The following is a 20,885-nucleotide window of genomic DNA, read 5'->3' as shown; positions in this document are numbered from 1 at the left end:
TATTAACATGACAATATCAAAGAATTATTTCTCTGAAACATTTCTTTATGCATGTTGTTCACTGACTGAAGACAGTATGACAACACTTTTTTCTAGATATCTATAACTACAGCCTGAAACAATTTGCATTATATAATTAAACTTTTCCAAATTATTTAACCATACATCTTCTTAAGTTGTATAAAGAATTTGTAGTGCTTTAAAGTTGGAAATTGCCAGTCATTGTAAGAGGTTGTGGTATCTTGACCATTATAATGTTATAACTGAAAGTTTTCAGCCTTTGCCAGACAACAAGCTACTGACCATTTAACTTAAATTTTTCATATTGATGTCTCAAAAACTGATAACAGACAGTTCCAAAAATGGAAGCTAAAGATATCCATTTAACAAAATCGTAAGGATAAGGGTTAAAGCTAAATTTGAAAAGCCATAAATATATATGTATACAGACTGACCCAGACCTTATGTAACTAGACTACAGGTCATAACCTAATTATACTTTGATCTCTGTAATCCTAGAACTGTGTTAACATGGATAAATGAACAATAGATAGGAGTCATTCTATTAAGCACGATGCTATTATGTGCATACAGGAATAACAATGTTACAACATAAGTATCCCCCTGTGAGAATGTCCATTATTTAAACAAATCAATTATTTATTGATGACCTAGCCACTGCTTGTATAGGGATCAACAATTTTCATCAGTTAAGTACAGGACAAAAGATCAATGGTTATAAAAGTTAACATAGAAATTCTCTGCAGTTCTGTTTATCTTTTTTCCAATATTTTAAAGGGGCTAAACTTTACTAACAGTATGAAATAGACTGACTTAGTGCTCCATAACCTTTCAAGTTTTCTACATGTGTTGAATAAATATAAAAATTCATTGTTATCGGACACAGTGGTTTTACATATTTGCTGTTTTACATAGAATAAAAGCAAATATGGTTTATTTGATTGAAGCAATTCATTAGTATAATTTTCAGCTACAAAATTATTCTTACACAATGGATTTTATTTTTCTTTAAACAAAAACACAAAGAAATAAATAACATACATGTACTGCAAAATGTTGATAATTTGACACAGGTCTTTTTACATTTTATTTTCAAAGCATAACATTATATATGAAATAAATCAAAGACACATTATTCCTCAGAAATCAATAAATTTTTCATTCTTTCGTAAAGTCAAACATAAGTTTTACAACGTTTAAATAATGGTTTTGGAGAATTTTAAATGCTTATTTCCAGAAAAAATGTAGCGCTGAATGTGAAAGTATTTGTCAATGAAGTAGCAAAATGTAAACAAAGCAGTATCTTGACTTCCACTCAAAATACTAAATTACTAATGGCCAAAATGCAAGAGATGCAAAAGATGGCCAATGAGAAATTATTTTGGAAACTATAACAGGGCACAAAAAAACAAAGTATTTCAGAAATGAAAATAAAAGCATTTCTGGAGCATAATGGGCCTTTAATATAGATAACGCACCTTGTAACAACTCTGCCACTCTGTTTAGTAAATAATTCAAGAACTCATGTGCATCTTGTTGCATATAGTTTGTCAAATAATTCTGAAAAAGAAAATAAAAATATTCAAACTCAAATGTTCAAACATCATGAGGTAAACAATTACATCATTTAAAAGTGTAAAATAACAAGAGGGCCATGATGGCCCTGAGGTCGCTCACCTGTATATAGGCCCCCACCCCCGGCCAATTTTAACCAAGGGCTTTATTTGTTTATTTGAACAGACTTGGTAGACACCCATAAGAAGATGTTTCATGCGTAAACATCTAAGTTCTAGCTCATTGGCATTTTTTAAAAAAGATTTTTAAAGTTTTTACTATACACATATAGTTAAAAACAATGTCACCCCTGGGGCAGGGCCAGTTTTGACCCCGGGCGTTTATTTTAACAAACTTTGTAGATATTTACTTAAACATGTTTCATGCTTAATATCTAAACTCTAGCTATTTGGGTTTTTCCAAAAAAGATTTTAAATTTTTGCTATACACATATAAGGAAAATCAATGACCCCCCCCCTCCCCCCCCCCCCGACGGGGCCAGTTTTGACCCAGGGCTTTTATTTGAATATACTTGGTAGACACCCATTAGAACATGTTTCATGCTAAATATCTTAGCTCTAGCTCTTTGAGTTCTTTAAAAGAAGATTTTTTAAGTTTTTACTATATGCATAAAGGGAAAATCAATGACCCCCTGGGGCGGGGCCAATTTTGACCCCAGGGCTTTTATTTGAACAAACTTGGTAGACACTCATTAGAAGATGTTTCATGCTAAATATCTTAGCTCTAGCTCTTTGGGTTCTTTAAAAGAAGATTTTTTTAAGTTTTTACTATATGCATATAGGGAAAATCTATGACCCCCTGGGGCAGGGTCAATTTTGACCCCAGGGCTTTTATTTGAACAAATTGGTAGACATTCACTAGAAGATGTTTCATGCCAAATATCTAAGCTCTAGCTCTTATGGTTCTTAAAAAGAAGATTTTTTAAGTTTTTACTATATGCATATAGGGAAAATCAATGACCCCCTGGGGCGGGGCCAATTTTGACCCCAGGGCTTTAATTTGAACAAACTTGGTAGACACTCACTAGAAAGATGTTTCATGCTTAATATCTTAGCTCTAGCTCTTTTGGGTTCTTTAAAAGAAGATTTTTTAAGTTTTTACTATATGCATATAGGGAAAATCAAAGACCCCCTGGGTCGGGGCAAATTTTGACCCAGGGGCTTTTATTTGAACAAACTTGGTAGACATTCACTAGAAGATGTTTCATGCCAAATATCTAAGCTCTAGCTCTTACGGTTCTTTAAAAGAAGATTTTTTTAAGTTTTTACTTTATGCATATAGGGAAAAATCAATGACCCCCAGGGGCGGGGCCAATTTTGACCCCAGGGCTTTTATTTGAACAAACTTGGTAGACACTCACTAGAAGATGTTCATGCCAAATATCTAAGCTCTAGATCTTATGGTTTTTTAAAAGAAGATATTTAAAGTTTTTTCTTTTGGTTGCCATGGCAACCAGAGTTCTGCATGGAATTAAATTCTTTGAACAATTTTTAAAGGTGACCACCAAAGGAACATTCCTGTGAAGTTTGGATGAAATTGGCTCAGTGGTTTATGAGGAGATGTCATTTAAAGCAAAAGTTTACGGACGGACGGACGACGGACGGACGGACGGACGCCGGACGAAAAGCGATCACAAAAGCTCACCCTGTCACTTTGTGACAGGTGAGCTAATAAAAACATACTACAAGTTTTTAAGTAAATAGATTCTATAGAAATACATGATATTATCTATCTAATATGTTTTAAGTAAGTATCTGATAAAGAAAAATCGGATGTAGAAATGCTAAAATATATAGCTTCACATGATGTATTTCAAAGATAAAAGAACAGAATGAAGCCAAATAAAAATTTTAGAGCCCTGAATCAATATTTAATTTAAAAATAGAATATGAAGACTGGTACAGTGTAACCTAAAGTAGTAACATTTATGAAACAAGAACTGTCGGAGGACAGTAACGCTTGACTATTCGAAAAAGGTTGTCACAATGGTGTTTCATTGAGTATAGATTAATAATGCTTACCTATATGAATACATAAAATTGTCCAAAAAAAAACAAAGGCTTGTTATTAAGATGTTTTATCAAGTTAATCACTGCTTTATTATTATGAATGCATAAAATTGTTTCAAAAAAGGCATAAACCCTTCAGTAGTTATGGAGATACTTGTTACACGCAAAAATTTAACCAAGAATTTCTAAGTTGAAAAGGGGGGCATAATCAAACAAAAAAGCAAATCAAAGTTATGGGACTTGTGCCAATCATGTTAGAAAATCACAGAGAATATTCTTGTGAAGTTTCAACCCATTACCTTCAGTAGTTATGGAGATACTTGCTTACACGCAAAAACTTAACCACAGGGACGCTGACGCCGACAAATGGGTGACTACATTAGCATCGACTATTCAACATTCCTAAATCAAGTACAATTATGTAGAAAAATTATATAACATTGTAGTAAAAACAGTGACAATTCAACTTACCACATTCTTTTCTTAAGCGTGTGATGAAACGTTTTGGCGCTAAGGTTCCCACTTTTTTCTTTTGTGTGGCTATATTATAAAACAGATCGGCTAGACACGAAAGCAAAGTCTCTTTCTTTTGATTTTTTTGTTGATGTTTATACTGGAGCACTTTCTCTCGTACTGGACGGCAGAAATACAAGGCTTGTAGAACAGAATTACAGTAACATGTATTGCCAAACTGGAAGAGAAGGTAAATGTTTCAGGTATGAATCTCTGAAGACATTTTTCAAATTAACTTTCTTTGCAAATGTTTTCAATAAAGATATTTAGAATCTAAATCATAGTTACCCCTTCCAAATTAGATTTTCTGTTTGTTCATCCTTTTCAACAGCATTTTTTTTTTCACCATTTGACAATTTAACCTCATAGCTACATGTAATAATTCAGTTGAATCATAAGGCTAACATAAAGTGTATTCCGTAATTTACTATTTAAAATACATATAATTCTATTGATACAGTGATCTGTGATGTACTGGGATTTTAATGCAACATGGTTTACAACTTAAGATTATAAATGAAAACTTGAAAGCTGGAGTGTAAAGCTGCATACCTCCAGATGAGCAAAAAATCTCAAGAAAATCAAACTTATGAAAAATGTGTTATGATTTTAAGTAAGTCAAAAATATATACAATTCAAGTAATAATTTATATGTTATGTTCCATGAATGACTAATTTTGCAGTAGTTATCACCTTATTTCTGACTCACCCAGTAAAGGCTTTATTTTCATATTTTGACATTTTTTTTGTAACAAGCATGAATTTAAAATACTGTTTGCAATGTGTCAATTACTTTCTTTGTTCACTTGTCAATATTTTTATTTTTTAATACATTTTTTTACCCTTTATGAAAATTTGCATGAATTGGAAGGCATGCTGCTTTAAAGATAGTCTGTATTATTAACCCCCACCCAGAACTTACAAAATTATGACTTTTGACAGATTTCTATGTGCTAGTCTATATACTGAGTTTCAGTCTACCCTAACATTTATTTCTTAAATGAACTAAAACAATTGTCCCTAAAGTTTTTAGATATTATTAAATTTTGATATTCTGCAGTAAAACACATACAAGTGTGTAGATAAAATATTTATAATATTAAATGAAAATAGTAAGAATTATAACTCTGAATCTTACATTACAGATATCACTGGTCTTCAAGACAACCCCAGTAGTACTATACGAGTATGTATGTAGAACAAAAATATCTGGATATTTGATGCTTAATATACATGACATCAGGGCCTTATTTTAGAAAAATGATTAAATACTAGAATCTTATACACAACCTTTAAAGCTTTATTTATGTGTATGATCACCCGGCAGTTTTTTCTTTTTAGAATAACCAAAAAAAAACAGTTTATTTTTTCTCTGAAATTGAAACAGTTTGTTGGGTTTTTCAGGGGTGGCTAGCTGACAGCCTAGCTGTTGGTAATAATTTTTTTCAATGGGAATTAAGTAATAAAGTAAGAACAAATTGGCTAGCTATATATATTAACATGTATATATCATTATGTTTTTAGATACCTCAATAACATAAGCTAGAATGTCTACTTAAAACAATGCAGTCAGATTATTATAGAGTAAGACATGTAAAACAGACTGCACAGAATGTGGAAACGATTGTGAAGTTGGCATCAGTATGGTACTTTAAATGACTTATGACATTATTTCTTGATAATTTATCAGATTTTGACTATACATGTATACATTTTAGAAAAATCAAATTTACCAATAAACACTATTTTTGCAACTTTCAGAAAAAGAGAAATTAGCACTTTTTAAAATGTATAGTTGGCGGAAGAGCATTATTTAAATTGTGTTCTCATGGCAATTTCAATGAATAATTCAAGTGTGTAATGATATGTATTTTCTTACTGAAAGTGAAATAAGTAACATCAACAAAATGGTTTGGGTTGTTAGAACAAACTACACTGTAATCAACAAATAAAGGGTACATTTGCTTTTATTGCATATGTTCTAAAACATTTAATATTTTAAAGACAGTTGACATTATAATCGGTATTCACCATTTGTCTTTTTTTTTCCTATGTAGGTAATTTATACCGGCAACTTATCCATCTTTAAATCTGGACAAAATCATTCATCAGTTTTAGGAAAATTTCAAAATATATATATTGACTGAATACCAAAGAGTGCAAATCATGATCACACAGTACAGAAGTGTCAGCAGATCTTTGTCTGCATTCGCAGTGATTTTTCACCTTACATAACTGGCAGAGCTACAGATAAGCTTTTGAGTTAATTGGGTATTTACCCCTGGACTTGGCACACAATTGGGTAACACAGAAACAAATTGGGTATCATTGAAAAATTTATTTAATTGTGTAGATTAACCATAACCAGATAATGATGTATGCTTGTTAAAGCTAAAAAGAATTTCTCACAACATCCTTTAAGGCTCTGGCTTGGTAAGATAACTAAAATGTTTTGCAAGACTGCACTGATTTTTTTTTGTTCATGTTTTGCCATTATGTTTAAAGAGGTGTAACCATGCAGAAAAAACTTGACCTCAGTCTGGCCGACAATGTAATTTGTCTCTTCAAAGTATAAGCTTTTCCGTAAAAAAAACCAGTTTACTCAGCAGCTCCCCGTAAACAAATGGAAAATGAAAGTGCAGAAAGGGATACAGGCTATTTCAGATTTGTTTGGCTGTTTTCGCCAGGTGAATTAGTGTCCGAGATATTGGAAATACCCTACAGAATCAAAACAAATTGGGTACTGAGCCTTTGATTTGCTTTTTTATTTAATACTCAAAGATTTTATTTTAATTGGGTAAATTGGTCAAAATTATTGGGTAAATACCCAGATACCCTGCTTATCTGTAGCTCTGTAACTGGTGCATTTGAAAGGCCTCTTCCAAATTGAAATTTTCTTTAAAATCATGCAGTTTTCCTAACACAGTCTCTTTGAATTCCAAAATTGAAAATTTTAGTGATGGGTTTTACAAAAATCAAATGACAATTGAGAAAAATCACAGACTGGTGACTGTGAAGGGTAGATTCAGTAATTACCAGCAGTCAAAGGGTATTACAGAGGAATACAAAGAACTTACATTCACTAGACCAAAATAATGTTCATTGGCCGGCAGCTGTACTGACCCAATCTCCTTCTCCAACTGGGTGGGATTATTACCCTGAAATAAACATGTATATTATATTAGAATAATACTCAACTGATCTACAAAAATAACACAATATTTGGTTTCTCTTTTTTTTTCTTTTTTTTTTTGGAATTTGAAACTAATATGTTGAAAGGGCTGCATTTCTTCACTTGCAATCATGATACTAATTAACTATCCATTGTCATTTTTATGGTTTATTTGTTGTTTTTACCTTTTCCAGTTTATGGTTTGGACATTAAGACCGAGTCACAAAACAATTTCTTGGCAGCAACAAGTATTTGATATTTCAACTTCAAGGTATTTCAATGCAGGCTTTTTTTTCATAATTTCTGAGATTGACACATTACCTACGTAATATAAACACTTGTTAAGTTTAAATAACACATTCAGGGTTCTAAAACATACAATCAGAAAATAACCAAAATTGCTGCAAGATACCGGTATGGTCACTTTGATTAGCTGATGCCATTTGGTGATTTTACATTTATTATTATATTTTATATTAAAAATAATTTTATATACTGCAACTGTACTGTTTACATTATTTCCCTTCCTACCACTGCCAACTAAAAGGATTTTAAACATTGTTTTCACATAATTATGTTAAAGTGGATTATTTCACAAAAGGTGATTCATTTTTACTTTTGCCCATAAGCCAAAAAAATATATAAATACGCTGATTCAACAAAATAAACTGTAAAAAAATCATGTGAAACATGGTTTTATCTTTTCAAACAATTTTCATATGATGCAGCTTTGCTGCTTGACCCCAAAAGATAAATATGAAATTTTTTCCATGCAACATCATAGTAGTCAGACTATTCTGTCCCTTACCAGTTCCTCCCCTGACATCAAATTCATTGAAATATCAATCTTCATAAGAATTCTATAATGATAATATCTTGTTTCACAATTTGATAATTGTTTGCTTGCATATTATTTACAAAAATATTTTGCCTACACTATTTCCAACATTTTTCATATTGTTAGAACATAATGATATGTTCAATAAATTCCTTCATAAATTTTTTAAGGGGATAACTATCTGCATATTTCAAATGGGGGGGGGGGGGGGAGCAGTTATGGTGGAAATTGTTTGGGGAAAAACTATCAGACTATCAGGGGGAAGCTGGTAAGGGGGGGGGGGGGGGGGGAGTATGTCATTCATATAAGGAAGTGGCTGGATGTACGGCCCATACTGCTACCCAAAAGTTCTAGCTGTATGTGACTCATGTATGTCTAGCCTATATGCACTGTTGAGGATAGCCATACACTACAGCATTTTTTTAATAACAAATAAATGCAATGATGAAGTCAGTAACTCGCACGTCTTAAATTACGTTTTTACAAAGAATAATGATATAAATATATATTTTCTAAATAATTATACGCATGATATTCAACCATTTATATATGACAAGATATCAGGTATATCAATCAGAAATAAATTCACCTTTCATGCAGTTTTTCGTAAGCCGGTGTAAATTTTATGTTATTTACAAATTATAGATTTTATTAATTATTAAAAATATATTGTTATAATCTAACTGCTGTTGGAAATTTACCAACATACTTAAATGTCAAGTCTATTAATGTTTGTGATTGACCCCAGAGCAAGCTTCTGCATTCGTGAAAAACAGCTGTGCTTTATCATACACATTAATTTTCAATGCCTGCTAAAAGTGATCAAAATAAAATTTTATTACAAATGTATTACATCTATATTGTCCATAGAAATGATTTAATAATGTGTTAGTGTATTTCTTTTCGTATTTTCACACATACTTTAATTATCAAAATCTGTGATTTCCAGAGGAATAAAAACTTTTGATAATCAAATGCCAAAAATCAATATATCTACTGTAATTAGGCCATCCTTAAAAAAATGTTTGTTTGCAGTAACGCGACCAACTCACAAAATTTGCCCCTACTCACATTTTTTTTTCATGGTCTGGATAATTTTTTTTTTTTTTTTGAATCAAAAAATTATGCGTTGTGCTTTGTTTTCGTTCTTTTAAAGGTTAATAGAAGAAATAAAATGTAGTTCTTATTAAATTAGAATTCAGTTATAAATTTATTAATTGTTACCAGATTATCAAAGCATATATTGTCCAGCATTTTGAAATTCCATGTTTATTTGAGAGTACAGTTCAAAAAAAAAAAAAAAAAAAAAAAAATAAAAAATAAAAAAATCGACCTACCTACCCACATTGAAAATTCTGGGTAGGGTTACTGCAAACAAACATTTTTTTAAGGATGGCCTTAATATTAAGAGTTTTCATGTTATTCAATAAAATCTTTGTTAAGAAACACAAGTTTTCATATATTCACAATAGTTTTAATAATTTTAAAAATGCCGTACGGCTAGCCTCAACAGTGCTAATAGGCTAGTCCTACGTGACTCCTGTATGGCTAACAATATGGGACCACAGTCACTGCCGTCACATAAATAATATAAATAAGACTTGCAAAACCAGATGATTAAAATTAACATAAGAAAGCTGTCTAAATCAAACAATTATTTGTGATTTATTCATACTGATAGTCTTTACTTTTCCCTTAACTAAAGATTAGTTAGAGTCATACCATGTAAATTATACAAATGATTTTGTATATCTACTAAGTCAAATAACCACACCTCAATTTTACTTGTCTTCCCAGTAAACCAATTAGTTAAGTTTGAAAAACTACTAAAATTTGATATTCCATATGGGATTAAGCATCAGTTTATTAACTGAGTGAGGACAATATTCTCAAGCTTTAACGACAATATATGGAATGTGAAATAATTCAAAATTTCTATTTATTTTGAAACATAATTTTCATAGTGAACTTTCGCTCATAAGAAACCATTGCATATTAATTAAATCATTTATTATGAAAAGCTTCTATGTTTTTTCCTAACAAAATGTCATTAAAATTAAAGTTTGGAAGAGATGACAAAATGTTTTACTCAAGAATTTACCATTTTGTAGCAAAATTTCCAACTGTTTGCAAAATTATTCATCCACTGTCGGCCATTACAGACTGGTTTGAAAATATTTGAGAATCGGAAAGAGATAAAAACAAGTACGGATTTAAAAGCGGAAAGAGGACCATAAAGATTAGCCTACCTCGGACATTACATACCAAGCCATTTTTTGCAGACATTTCATCTCCTTTCATTTGATGAAATCTGATTAAGCCACTTCACCCCCTCATTTTTTAGTGTTTCACACACATGATGCTGAGAACTGTGAGATGTAATCAATGGTGATTAAAAATATTCATTGTTTTAACATATATTTGATATGTTATAAATGTAGACCTAATGAAATAGAAATATATCATTGTTTTTATTTTCCTGATACATTTCAAACAGCAAATACATGATATGACCATTAATGTGTGCATATTTTTTCTGTGATATTATTACAATTTTGAAATTGCAATGAAAGTTTCACTGAGTGTTTAAAATAACTTATTTTTAATTTTATCATGCGATGTAGTCTAAGTAATTGAACTACGCAATTAAATATTGTGCTGTTTTGTCTATGGCCAATATCTCTCCTCTAGACGTGAGATTCTGACCCAGAACAAACATATCTCAGAATCTAGCTCCGACACGTCAATATAGTTTGATAGTTTACTGTTTCATGCTGAAAGTCTCACATATATATTATGTACATATACTTATTTTAACATGAACACAGTTGAGACAGAGTTTAACTTTTTGATGGTGTGTCAAAGATAAAAAAAGATTAGATAATTTGTATTAAATTTTAGAGTCGGTTGAATAAAATCAATTTTCATCTATTGATAGAAGCTGTAAAATAAATTAAGATTTTAAGCACATTTCATTATGGATTATCCGATGAAATATAATACTGTCACGTGTTATATTAATTGTTCATTTTGCCGTGCACTGCTCGTCATTATGTCGCGGGAAAAGTAAACTTAATGTCCGCGCATGCGTCGTTTATTGTCATTTGTCTCCGTTATCTCTGTTATTTTCTGCTATTGTATTATACCGAATGGTTCCGTAACGTACGCCTACTGACGGATATCTACGGAAACGGCCGAAACAATTCAACTATGTCTGTATCTCGTGCAATTTTGTGACTGTTTTGTATGTCAAATCGTTTTTTACGTTGTATGAAAGAGAATTGAGAGAAAGTTTTATATTGGTTTTTAACATTTCCGTTCTTCCAAATTTCAGCGAACTTTCCTTCTCCAGATCACTTTGTCTTTATGCTCTTACGAGTTTAGATACACAATTCTACTTGCATTAATTATATCAGTTTATTTAACAGATTTTTTTTATAGGAAATAACTTATTATTAAGTTATTTACTTTTGTATTGAGACGTTGTGGTTAGATTTTTTTCATTTTATTCATTTACTTGAAACAGTTCTTATTTGCATCGGTCAATTGTTCTATTGTTGTATTTTATGTTTGTTTAAATTAACTTGTGTTATAATCATGTATTTAGGCTTTTTCCTCGTATATACACGAAGCTAAATATACATTAAATTTTGCATACAGGTGTATTTTTAGGTATATATCTGACCTATGATGTCATTTTTTCAGTTCCTTATAGTGCCGTTAGGGTAGTCATACCTAAATTGACGAACCTACGCCAGGAATTTTTTCATTTATTCTACCCTTTGGCTATACAAAACTTGCAAATATCACACTACCAGCAAATATCACAGTATAATACAACATACTCGAATTTCATTTTATGTACACTTAACCTAATAATCAAAATTAAAACAAAAATGGAAAAGAGCAATCAGTCATATTTCAGTACTAAGACTGGCCCAAAGACCAACCCAATATGTTGCTTGAGCATATATCAGTAGAAGCAATCTGATACATAGTCAACCATAAAAATGTGAATAATAAAATAAACATGTACATGGATAAAAATAAAATTTGAAGTTTGTGTGGAAGTAGCTTATCTTGAACTGAAAATTATCCAACAAAGTGGATTTTACTAAATATTCTGGCGACGTACACTGGATGTAATCGTGTTTTGAGTCAAAACAAAATCAGAGAAAATAAACGGACATAAGAAAACTTCTATTTCTCAGCTCATATGACAATAATTTGCCCTGGGTTTGATTTTATATTTCTTATACTACATGCAAAATATTAAGTACTTTCAAGTAACAAGAAGAAAAAAATAGGGTTTGATGTAGATCTACAGGTCTTTTGTAAAAATAAAAAACAACAACAAAAACACAGTTCTTCACGAGATACATCATTTCCCAGGTATAAAACAATCTTGTTTCTTTACGTGTCTCGTGCATAATGAAATGGGTTCTTCCGTCTCAGCACTATTATCAAGTGTCTTTTCGTGCTTTAAGTTCTGTTCAAGCAGAAACCAGTCAACTTAGCTTTTCATTGCGCATGTCAAATTCTCTTTCTTTTTCCGGTCGGCCAAGGCAAGGTGTGCGATGTGAATAACGTGTTATTTCTTTAAAATAAAGTCTTGTAACAAATTTTATTTTCAGAACACCATTTTTATTTATCATGATGGAACTATCACATTTCAAATAATTTGATTACGTTGAATGAATCGGCTGTAATGAATTAAAACAACCATGTATTCTTGGATACCACATGATATTGTCTCCCTTGCCTCACATGTTACTTATATTCGTCATTATTTCACATGCCATGTTTCATCGTGTCAGGCAAGAGGATTATGATGGGCATGGTTTAACTTGTGACACATAACATTTTGGTTTAGCATTAATATAACATAGTGCATGGTTCACTAATTGGCATACGGTAAATTTATAGATCTATCAGTTTTTCTCTAAAGGAAGTGGTTAGCCGTATGACTAGCCAAAAGTTCTAGCCGTAAGTGAGTCGCGTAAGCCTAGGCCGGACACACTGTATTGGCTAGGGGTACGGCACTTTTCAAAATTATATGGAAGTCGAAAATGCATGTGTTATTTTGTGTCTTTAAAGTTAAACAAGGATTTTAACCAAGAACAGCAGTTGTCTTCGTATGTTTACTTTTTAGAGATTAATTGCAATGGCTACAGTAAAGAAAGTACGATTATCTATCTTTGTCATCTCCTGATGGCGAGAAAAAAGAGCGTTTGTTTGCAGTTGAATAACATCAATTAAAATAGTCTTAGACTACAAAATTGTGATTATATCCTTTTTTGTTTTCAATAAAATTTTCAACACCTTTAAAAATGAAAAAAAGCACCGAAAATAACTGTTGTTGAGCTGTGATAATTGCGTCAATTACTGAAGTAGAAGTTTGTCTATCATTAAGGAATTTAAAAGTTTGCATGTTCCGTGAAATGCATTCTAAAATTATATTGTCAGTCCCTGGATAGGCTTTGATTACTAAATTTACTTGAGGCTACTTGATTGGGCCATCCTTAAAAAAATGTTTGTTTGCAGTAACCCGACCCAGAATTTTCAAGGTGGGTAGGTAGGTCGATTTTTTTTTTTTATTGAACTGTTCTCCCAAATAAACATGGAATTTCAAAATGCTGGACAATATATGCTTTGATAATCTGGTAACAATTAATAAATTGATAACTGAATTCTAATTTAATAAGCCCTACATTTTATTTCTTCTATTAACCTTTAAAAGAACGAAAACAAAGCACAAGGCATAATTTTCTGATTCAAAAAAAATAATTTTTTATTCAGACCATGAAAAAAAATTTTGAGTAGGGGCAAATTTTGTGAGTTGGTCGCGTTACTGCAAACAAACATTTTTTTATGGATGGCCTTGTGCTTTTATGTTTTGGTATTTATCTACTGTATTTATTTATTTATACTCCGATCCTACCGTTATGAAAAAACTTCTTTTGCCGTTATGATTATTTATTTGATCCATGGGCTTAATTATAAAAGCTTCTTTTGCCGTTATGAATATGATTATTTATTTGATCCATGTGCTTAATTATAAAAACATGATTAAAATTCATCTTTCACACAAATAAAACAACAAATCATAAGCATAAAAAACAACGATAATGACACTTTTATCAAGATTACAATGCTTGCATTACCTTAATTCATTTTTTTAACAAAATGGCGGAGCATCTTTATTTAAGTGAACACCTGAGGACAAATGCGGGCTTGGTAAAAATCCTAGTTTAAAGACACAAAATAACATTTGCATTTTCGACTCTCGTATGATTTTGAAAAGTGCTGTACAGTTAGACAATACAGTGTGTCAGTGTCTATTCTAGGACGCGCGATTGCGCGATTCACGCTAGTATTTAACAGATCGCGCACAATTCAAAATCATGTGCGTGAAAATCGCGCATCTATAAAAAAAGTTAATAAAACCGTAAAACTTCCATCCCGCATTATATTTGGTTGTTTTGTTTACATTTACACCGAAAACCGAAGGGAGGTAACTGTAAGCTAATTATAATAATTTAGTACCGTATGGTACTGGTTACGTGAGTTGACGGAAATTAACGGAATGTTCCGTATCAACCGGAACTAGTGTTAGCAACCCCAGCTTATCACTGATAAGCCTACTAATTAGCCTGGAAATACACAAGAATCTGGTACCAGTTGGATACTTTTTCTCACTAATAAATAACTAATTATCTGATCAAGATGAAATAAAAACAGTTTGAAAGCTAATAAAATTGCCTTTAATTTGCATATTTTCTTTGTTGTTTTAATCCCATGTTATCTGATTTATGACCTTGTTTATCAGCAGTGTGCTGTTAATTGGGGCCAGATTGGAATAAACAATAAACATGCCACTGGCGCGTGATAGGCATCAGCTTTGATAGCGAATGCGAGGGGTTTAAAAGCTATGAATATTAATGATTTTAAATTATCCAATCAGAAAAGTGGTTTCTGGGCAATTTACCGTTTGTTGCATATTCGTATCATGTTTCTACGCAAAGTTATAGTCCCTCGAAGTTAAAGCATTTTTTCTCATTTAATACACATTTTTTTCAAATGCAACACATATATTCATAAAATTTAAGTTCTAAATTTTATTTTGATACCAAAATCAGCTTTCGGAAATGAAAATTACCCGGTCGCATGTGCTGACGAAAAATGCAGTTTTTGAAACTTCCCGAGGTCACGCACTCTGACCTACGAGCGGCCATTTTGATTTCGCTTGTTTACCGACATCGTATAGAAAAATGACCAATAAAGTTGGAAAATTAAACATTTTCGTATCTCAAACAAATAAAAAAGACATTGTTATTGATAAAGAAATATGTTTGGTGAGTAAAAGTATTTTTATTTAACTTATTTTATTGAAATCGGGCGATAATTTGATTTCCTTTACGCAGGCCACGGAGTGTACGAAAGATCGAATTTTTTTTAACTAGTTCGCCGATAATTCTGCTCTATTTTTAGCGAAAACACCATTAAAGTTGTAGAATTTGATTTATTTGATAATTGTTTATAAAATATTTTCAATTAAAATGTTTTTTATTTGTATTTTGTACATTTAAACCTCGCCAGACCAATTTTTTTATCGGGTAGTTTCGTCCCTTTCCGATTCGTACTTTTTCGGCATAAATTATGTAAAAGGCTTACATTTAATTACTTAAGTTTAATATGTTACAAATCAATAGTCAATTACCTGTTGTTAATCTTTTGGAGTTTAATGTTGATTTAATAGATTTAATTAAACTTTTATTCATAAGTTACAAACTTATGTATGCCAGTTAGGGCTATTTATACACTTAGAATTTTAGAGAAATATATCTGAATTTTAATGTCATTAAATGCACAGCCATTTTAAAAAATTAACATATATATATTTAAATCATTATTTTAATTTTTTTTCATTTTCAGATTCAGCATGGCTGACAAATACCCTGGTCCATTTTGTGAGCTTCACAATATAACTAAATCTGATTTACAACAAGGACACATAACTAAACCTGCCCAACCATTGTTAAATGGCATAGTTATTGAAATCAGTCATTACTTAGTAACATTGGGACACAATTCAAATGATTTATACAACATCTTAGTACAATTAGATCCTCTGTTACAATCTGTGTCAGTGAAAAGTCTGAAGGTTAAAGTTACACGGATATGTGAACAAAAGAAGAAATTATCTCATAAGAAAAAGGTGATTGGTGTGAAAAATGTCAGTGACTTATTAAATGCGACCTTTAGTCCGCCCACTGTGAAAGTTGTTGGAGAAATTCAATCTCTTGCATCAGTTAATGACAATTCTGACCTGAATTTAAACAAAACAATTGAAAAAATTGAGAAAATATCTGTGAGTGACAAACTATCATGCAAAACAGTGTCTACCCAGACAGGTGCCTCGGATAATAACAATTTGAGTAAGGCAACAAACTTACTTCAGTATGAAAATTCTAAGCTACAAAAGCAAAGCATATCAATATCTAAGAAAATACAAGAGCAGAAAGATCAATTGAATGAGATTGAGAGAAGAATTGGCCATTTTTCAGTGCGAAATATTAACAAGAGAGACGAAACTCAAAAAAAAATCTTCATGCATTGCGTAATGCACAAAGATTAGTTCTAAAGCAAGACAGACAGCTTGCATACACAAAAGAAAAACTTAAAAATGCTGAACTGCAATGTGAAAATATTGAAAAAGACAGTTTTCTGATGTATATTTCTAATGTCGAACTGTATGAATGTGTTGAACTGTTTATTGACTCCAACAAGTACATTGTGAAAATTGTATTTATTATTAATAATTGTGTAAATACATGTAGTAATTAAGTGTATATTTCAAAATCAAATGATATGCATTTTTTTCAGCAAGTAAATATGACAGTAGATTTCAGTGTATTTTTATGTTCATGATGAACTTCATCAATCAAAATTTGAAATTTGATTTGTATTCTGTGTTGTACATATATTTAAGTAATCATTTAGTACAAAGGCTGTTTATGTTTATTGGATATTATAAACATTATATGTTTTGATGTAAATAAAAGTAATTGGTCAATGTTTTCAATGTATCCTTGATTATATATGATTAACTAACACCTGCTATCGCATTATGTGTTATACATGTATATGTTTATAAATGATGTATTTCTCGATTATTAAAAGTTTGTATATGACTCAATTGTTGTGGCTGTCTTTTGTAAAGGAATGGAAAAACATGGTAGTTATAAATACACCATTAAATGGGTTCCTGTGTGATCTAGCCATGTTCCAAATTTCATTAAGATATCTTAAAAAATAAAAAAGTTATGGCAATTTTACTGTTTGTAAAAAGACATATTTTCATTCCGCGGTGCCGCGTTCGCGAGATATTTATTTTCATATTATATAGTGGAAATTTTCAAGAAAATTGCGGTTTTAGCAAAATTTCAAATTGTCATAACTTTTTTATTTTTCAAGATATTTTAAAAAGGGAAACAGTTCTGAAAAGCTCTAATTAAGACCTATACAACTGTCATTATAAAATAACATTTTAAAAATGTTCAAAAATCAGCTGGGGTTGCTACTAGTGTGCTAGGTCTGACAGTTGGGCGCCATTTTAGTGTAGTAAATAATCAAGAAAAATGAGGCAATTCCTAGCTTGGCTACGATCTAGACGTGAAAGATAGTTCGATTATTTGTATTGCCAATCCCTTTATAATCAATCGCGGCAGTTCTGTAATAATTTGTTTTCGTTTAAAAATTAAGGGGGGGACAACTTCTGCTGCCTTAAATAAATATTATCGTTTTAATTATTTCATCGGTTGAACGCCTCAGTGTAAACTTAATGCAGACGATTTAACATTGGCAGTTTATATTGGCACCCTTTGATTTTGAAAATCGCCCCCTTTTTTGAAATAGAGGGGGGAAAATCACCCCTATTTTTCAATTCCTAGAATAAACACTGGTGTGTCCTGGCTAGTCGTATGTGACTCAGGTACGGCTAGAACTTTTGGCTAGCTATACGGCTAGCCACTTCCTTCTCTAAATTTTAAGATTATGTGGGGTACTTTACCGTTACTAACAATTCTTTTGTGTTATATATTTATATATATTTTATCTCTTTCAGAAATAAGGCAAAATGACCAACACAAAGGGTTATCGCCGTGGAACACGGTATATGTTCTCCCGCAAATTCAGGAAACATGGACCAATTCCACTCTCAACATACATGAAAGTGTACAAACGTGGCGATATTGTTGATGTCAAGGTAAGAACAGCTTTTTAATTAATTAAAGTTATGTAATAGCAGTTTTTGCCTTCTTTACATGGTTAACAAAATTTTACTCCTAGTGCCTTATTACGTAATTGCTACATTTTGGAGGAAAAAAACAAGACATAAAAAATGGCTGTCAAAACAAATTTTGTTAGAAATATTAACCAATACAGAAATGTTTTGTGTAAGTAACTTAAATGTGGAGTAAAATTTTGTTATTTTAATATTATTTTATATTTCTGATGAATTTGAAAGATATTTATATAAAAAATACGACTGGGTGAAAAGAAGACAACTTTGAAACAAGATGTATACAAATGACGGGTCTGGTGACAATTTGGGCCGTGTCCGTGAAAACAATAAGAACAAATACTGTATCTACATGCAGCAATTTTAGAATAAAATAATTGTTATGCTCATCTCCTACAGAAATGGAGCTAACCAGTTGCAAATTTTTAGAATAAAGATCAACATTGTAATCAAAGTATACAAAATCGAGTTTGATATAAAGAGTTTGATATGAAAAAAATATAGTAATCATGCTATTGATTTTATTTTAACAGGGCAATGGCGCTATACAAAAGGGTATGCCATTTAAAGTTTATCACGGTAAAACTGGCCGAGTGTTCAATGTCACCCAACATGCTGTAGGTGTGATTGTCAACAAACAAGTTGGGTATGTAGTTCCACTGTTCCAGTAATTTCTAATTATATCTTAATCTGTTATTTTGACATAATTGTACAGATTTTTATGCACCTTTTTCAATATTAATTTTCAAAGGACTTCTATTAAACCATAGGGAATGTTATCAGTATGACAGATATAAGGAAGCGAATTTTGTTAAATTCATGTTAACTTATATATGAATATACTAATATAAACTAAAATTATGCTACCGTATTTGAAAAAAAACTAAATGTATAAATAATTTCTTAATGGTTTATAGATATGTCTAGTCAAGTTTGTGAGATAAAAGCCAAACCACATGAAATATACAATCAAGCCTGTGTTTGAAATGTATTCTGTCTTCCACTGAAAAAAGATGTATATAGCACATTGTCATGCAAGAAATTAAAGAGCATGTATTTTAAAATGTATTGATCTTTTAGTATTCATGTTTAAATAATTATGAAAAGAAATAAAGAAGTTCGGACAATATTTTTTTCTTTGATTTTAGAAATCGCATCATCCCAAAGAGAATCAATGTGAGAATTGAGCATGTGAAACACTCTAACTGCCGTCTGGACTTCCTTCGACGTGTAAAAGAAAACCGTGCAAAGCAGCAGGAAGCCAAGACCAGTGGAAAATGGGTTAATCTGAAGAGACAGGTATAGACCATTTCAAACTTCAGCAGAAATTTTTTGTCTGTCTTGAAAAAGGAAACTTTAGTCTGTTTAAAGATAGGTTGATCCTATTTCTCACACCAGATAAACAACAGAGTAAATCTCTTTTGTAAATGCATTGAAATTGCTCTTCCCACTGTGCTAGTGTGTCACTGAATTTAAGTGTCAACAGACATACAGTGTTCGCCTATATTTATTTGTAAACTCTGCATTGAATATCAAAAATCGAAGAATGCTATACCTTGTAGATTTGATTAAAGTTTTCATGAAACATGAAGTTAAAGAAAACCTGTATTAAGTATAGTTGTGGCATTGTTTTCTATTTAGCGAATTAGCATTGAAAATGGACGGTTTTATCATAAAAGAATTTCTGCTGCTTCAAATTTTAATTTTGCAACAATCCAGATTAAAAACAAATATAATTATATGATGTCGTGTTGAAGGATTAAAACATTTTTCTGTAGAACTTGGAACTTGTTGCAAAAACCTTTTAAAAAATGGTCTACCGTAAAAGTTTTAAAGTGTTCAAGAAGAAGTCGGGAATTCTTGTAAATAGAATTTATGAAACCTTGTTGATCCTACATGTATGTTGCAAGTTTGATCATTTGATGACAGTACTGCACATTAAAGTTGTTTTAGTGCATATAAGTTGGTATAATAAACTAGTATTTACATGTTTAACTGTTATGTACTTAGCACAATAACTTATGTTTTGTTTATTCTCTCATTTCAGCCTGCAGGAAGACGCCCAGCCCATTTTGTTAAAACCAAGTTCAACAAACTTGAAATACTGCAGCCAATTCCTTATGAATTTATTGCATAAATTGTTCATGTCCTTGGTAAAATAAAGAAAAAAAACCTTAAAAGTTCTGTGTGACTTTATTTCTTAGCATTCTTCATGAGTAATTGGCGTTTCCTGAATAGCAGATAGTTAGATGACATGGGGCTCTGGGCAACAGACATGCCTCCAGTGATTAAGGTCAATAAACCCAAGCAACTGGCCCTTCCTAATCGGGAATTCTACCAGAAATTTGGATACTGTCATACGATTTTGCTGTCCAGCTTGCTTACAAAACATTAGTGGTTCTACTCAGATGCCTGTTGTGCAAAATGCAAAAATGCATGTAGGGGCACCCATGG

General features: G+C 31.3%; 3 protein-coding genes across 3 annotated transcripts; 2 read left to right on the top strand and 1 right to left on the bottom strand.

The window, feature by feature from the left end:
* Positions 1 to 1,543: 1,543 nt before the first annotated feature.
* On the bottom strand, positions 1,544 to 10,292 carry LOC132755608 (ubiquitin carboxyl-terminal hydrolase 12-like). The gene is made up of 4 exons (XM_060746498.1): positions 10,230 to 10,292; positions 7,196 to 7,276; positions 4,077 to 4,296; positions 1,544 to 1,581 (listed from the first exon to the last, which is right to left on the bottom strand). Exons 1-4 carry the CDS (start codon positions 10,269 to 10,271, stop codon positions 1,544 to 1,546), a joined length of 381 nt encoding a protein of 126 aa, XP_060602481.1. The 5' UTR covers positions 10,272 to 10,292.
* Positions 10,293 to 12,600: 2,308 nt separating this feature from the next.
* LOC132755610 (large ribosomal subunit protein eL21-like) lies at positions 12,601 to 20,611 on the top strand. The gene is made up of 5 exons (XM_060746501.1): positions 12,601 to 12,698; positions 18,255 to 18,395; positions 18,965 to 19,077; positions 19,580 to 19,730; positions 20,479 to 20,611. Exons 2-5 carry the CDS (start codon positions 18,267 to 18,269, stop codon positions 20,566 to 20,568), a joined length of 483 nt encoding a protein of 160 aa, XP_060602484.1. The 5' UTR covers positions 12,601 to 12,698; positions 18,255 to 18,266; the 3' UTR covers positions 20,569 to 20,611.
* On the top strand, positions 14,988 to 17,051 carry LOC132755609 (uncharacterized). Its single transcript, XM_060746499.1, has 2 exons — positions 14,988 to 15,483; positions 16,064 to 17,051. The coding sequence occupies exon 2, from the start codon at positions 16,071 to 16,073 to the stop codon at positions 16,764 to 16,766; it is 696 nt and encodes a 231-aa protein (XP_060602482.1). The 5' UTR covers positions 14,988 to 15,483; positions 16,064 to 16,070; the 3' UTR covers positions 16,767 to 17,051.
* Positions 20,612 to 20,885: the final 274 nt, after the last annotated feature.

Source organism: Ruditapes philippinarum, unplaced genomic scaffold (assembly GCF_026571515.1).
Source record: "Ruditapes philippinarum isolate M1 unplaced genomic scaffold, ASM2657151v2 ctg11757_1_1_1_1, whole genome shotgun sequence".
NCBI classification, from domain to species: Eukaryota; Metazoa; Mollusca; class Bivalvia; order Venerida; family Veneridae; genus Ruditapes; species Ruditapes philippinarum.
Note: the sequence above shows the minus strand (reverse complement) of the source record. Positions and strands in the feature narration are given on the sequence as shown.

Coding starts and splice junctions, on each gene's coding strand:
- LOC132755609 (XM_060746499.1), top strand. CDS start 16,071: ATGGCTGACAAATACCCTGGTCCATTTTGTGAGCTTCACAATATAACT.
- LOC132755608 (XM_060746498.1), bottom strand. CDS start 10,271: ATGAATAATTTTGCAAACAGTTGGAAATTTTGCTACAAAATG. Junction 7,277..10,229: donor GGAAATTTTGCTACAAAATG/GTAAATTCTTGA, acceptor TGTTTATTTCAG/GGTAATAATCCCACCCAGTT. Junction 1,582..4,076: donor ACGCTTAAGAAAAGAATGTG/GTAAGTTGAATT, acceptor TTTCTTTTTCAG/AATTATTTGACAAACTATAT.
- LOC132755610 (XM_060746501.1), top strand. CDS start 18,267: ATGACCAACACAAAGGGTTATCGCCGTGGAACACGGTATATGTTCTCC. Junction 19,078..19,579: donor ATTGTCAACAAACAAGTTGG/GTATGTAGTTCC, acceptor CTTTGATTTTAG/AAATCGCATCATCCCAAAGA. Junction 19,731..20,478: donor GGGTTAATCTGAAGAGACAG/GTATAGACCATT, acceptor CTCTCATTTCAG/CCTGCAGGAAGACGCCCAGC.